The following is a 2,857-nucleotide window of genomic DNA, read 5'->3' as shown; positions in this document are numbered from 1 at the left end:
ATGTTTCAGGTGGAGGTTTTGTCCTTTTCATGAATTGAGCTCACTTAGGGTTTATATATAGTCATGGACAAAGAAGAGAACTACACGGTACACTACCTTAGTTAAATTTCATTGCTTATAGGTTTACTGTTTATTTGTTTTTATTGATAAATCTTGTCTTTACCATGTTGTTTTGCCCTAAACTTCACTTGTTGCAGGCGAGTTTTCCAGGGCTAGAATACTCTCTAGAGCATCATCAACATCAAGATCATCATATCATGAAGCCCCCGCGAATAGGCGAGAGTTCGGGTGATAATAATGACCATGGAATGATTGATTATATGCTCAATAATCCTCAACCACAACAACTCCAGATTTCCTCAGGGTTTTGCACTTCTAATTCTTTCGATAAACTAAGCTTCGCAGATGTGATGCAGTTTGCGGATTTTGGCCCCAAGTTGTCCTTAAATCAGTCCAAGATTCCTGAGGAAGAAACCGGGATCGACCCGGTTTACTTTCTTAAGTTTCCTGTGTTAAATGATAGATTGGAGGATCAATCTCTCATGGCTCCTCAACCAGGTGTGAGCAATGAAGAGAGTAATTTTAAAGGATTAGAAAATAGAGAGGATGAAGAAGGTAGGGTTTCGGAAAATAACCCGGTGCAACTCCGGTTTCTTGGGGATGATATCCAAAACAAAGGCAATATTCTTCCAGCTGAAGCTAAAAACAAGAGAAAAAGACCAAGAACTATCAAGACAACTGAAGAAGTCGAGAGCCAAAGAATGACTCATATCGCAGTCGAAAGAAATCGCAGGAAGCAAATGAATGAACATCTCAGAGTTTTGAGGTCTCTCATGCCTGGCTCATATGTTCAAAGGGTATTTAAAGTTGTGATTTCCTTTTCTTTTACTTTATTAAAGAAAATCACACATCAAGAAGAAAATCGATAAACATATAACTGTTAACCTATCTATATGAGTTTGCAGGGAGATCAAGCTTCAATCATAGGCGGAGCCATCGAGTTTGTCAGAGAATTGGAGCAACTTCTTCAATGTCTGGAGTCACAGAAACGAAGAAGACTTTTAGGAGAAGCACCGGGCGGACGGCAAATGGGTGATTCATCATCTATAGCAGTCCAACAACAACAACAGCAATCACTATTTCCTCCTCCTTTACCGTTTCCAAATGATCAAATTAAGATGATGGACTTCGAAACCGGCCTTCAAGAGGAATCAGCCGAAAACAAGTCTTGCTTGGCAGATGTTGAGGTGAAGCTTCTAGGGTTTGATGCCATGATAAAGATCCTCTCCAGGAGAAGGCCGGGCCAGCTCATCAAGACCATTGCCGCACTAGAAGATTTGCAGTTCAATATTCTTCATACCAACATCACCACCATCGAACAAACAGTTCTATATTCTTTTAACGTTAAGGTATTAACAATATTTCTTTCTTTATTTTTAGTGATTCATGTCGAAATCAATATCTAATTTAGATTCTACCCTGAATTGTGTGCAGGTAGCAGGCGAATCAAGGTTCACAGCAGAAGATATAGCAAGTTCGGTTCAACAAATATTCAGTTTCATTCATGCAAATAGCAGCTATGATGCATAAAATTAATGAAGATACGACTTCTTCTGTTTTGTCAAAGATACCCACTTGGATCTTCTCAGTACTTTGGATTTTCTAATCAATTTTGCCCTTTGGTTATCTCTATTTTTGTTGTGGGAATTAATATATACTTTGACTGTCAAAGTTTGACATGAAGTAATGGTATTAATTTTACACTCTGTGGCTATTTTCTAGCAACTAAGTGACAATTTTTTGCCCAACCCATGTCCATATATTTTCTAGGTTTAACTTTTTACAGCTCTGAATAATATGAAAAATTAATCCCATGCATGTGCAATATATCTGATCTCTTTCGATCTGTCCCTTTAATTGTGTAATATTTGTAAGATGTTGTGGAGGAGAAAAGAGAGTTGAAGTTTGGAGACAAGTTCTGCAAATGGTGTTAATTTGTTTGATGAAGATCGCAAATAATTTATGCATGATTATGAGGAGGGAAGTCAACGAGTCCCGTAACATCTTTCCGTGGGTTGACTTGTCAGAAATCAAAGTTTTTTGTAAGTATTAGGCAACACTCAGATATTGCCATATGCATGTTGGGTCCCTTCGTCTTCTGGTTCATTCATATCCACCTCTTTTTGTTTTTGAGTTTGGATCGTGCTTACTCTTATTAATCGTGTTCTAATTAATTTATGCATGTAGAATGGAAGTTTTGATGCATTTATGTGGGGTTCCTGCTTCCTCCCTCTTCCACTCACTCATTCACTTGAGAGATGTTGGACCTATATTTTGGCTTTCTGTGTAAAAGAAAATTGTTATTTTCTATAAAGGTTCACTCTATCGTTGAATCGGAATAGGATGATCTCTCGTAACACAACCTATCATTATTACAATCTTTTAATGATAATACTAAGATAAAAAAAAAACTAAAAAAATTTATTTCGTAAATCCGATGTGATAGTTGATAATTGGTTTCTAATAAATTTTTCGTCTAATGAATTAATCAGAAACCAATTATTAGTTGCCATATCGAGTTTGTAAGAGAAAATTTATAAAATTCATTTATCAGTTTATCTTTATAGATCTTTAAATAGTTTCACTTGACCGACATCACTTCATCATTTTAAATTAATTTCTTATTTGGTTTTCCAATAGGATAGGGAAACTTCTAACAAAATCTTGTCATAAAATATTTATTTTTAAATAAATTAAAGAAAACAGATATTCATTTGTACCCAAATTTTTTATTACACTATATAGATAATTATATGGATGATGCAATATAATAAATAAAATAGATGTTGTATATTAG

At 35.4% G+C, this 2,857-nt stretch overlaps 1 protein-coding gene across 2 annotated transcripts; it reads left to right on the top strand.

The window, feature by feature from the left end:
- On the top strand, positions 1-2,269 carry LOC116125979 (transcription factor FAMA). 2 transcript variants are annotated; one of them, XM_031411689.1, is made up of 4 exons: positions 1-87; positions 198-857; positions 966-1,409; positions 1,495-2,269. In XM_031411689.1, the coding sequence occupies exons 1-4, from the start codon at positions 64-66 to the stop codon at positions 1,588-1,590; spliced, it is 1,224 nt and encodes a 407-aa protein (XP_031267549.1). In that variant the 5' UTR covers positions 1-63; the 3' UTR covers positions 1,591-2,269. The 2 variants fall into 2 exon arrangements, with proteins under 2 accessions (XP_031267549.1, XP_031267555.1); XM_031411695.1 differs by having other exon boundaries at positions 21-87; positions 211-857.
- Positions 2,270-2,857: the final 588 nt, after the last annotated feature.

The sequence above is a fragment of the Pistacia vera genome, unplaced genomic scaffold (assembly GCF_008641045.1).
Source record: "Pistacia vera cultivar Batoury unplaced genomic scaffold, PisVer_v2 Contig104, whole genome shotgun sequence".
In the NCBI taxonomy this organism is placed as follows: domain Eukaryota; kingdom Viridiplantae; phylum Streptophyta; class Magnoliopsida; order Sapindales; family Anacardiaceae; genus Pistacia; species Pistacia vera.
Note: the sequence above shows the minus strand (reverse complement) of the source record. Positions and strands in the feature narration are given on the sequence as shown.

Coding starts and splice junctions, on each gene's coding strand:
- LOC116125979 (XM_031411689.1), top strand. CDS start 64: ATGGACAAAGAAGAGAACTACACG. Junction 88..197: donor ACAAAGAAGAGAACTACACG/GTACACTACCTT, acceptor CACTTGTTGCAG/GCGAGTTTTCCAGGGCTAGA. Junction 1,410..1,494: donor TATATTCTTTTAACGTTAAG/GTATTAACAATA, acceptor AATTGTGTGCAG/GTAGCAGGCGAATCAAGGTT.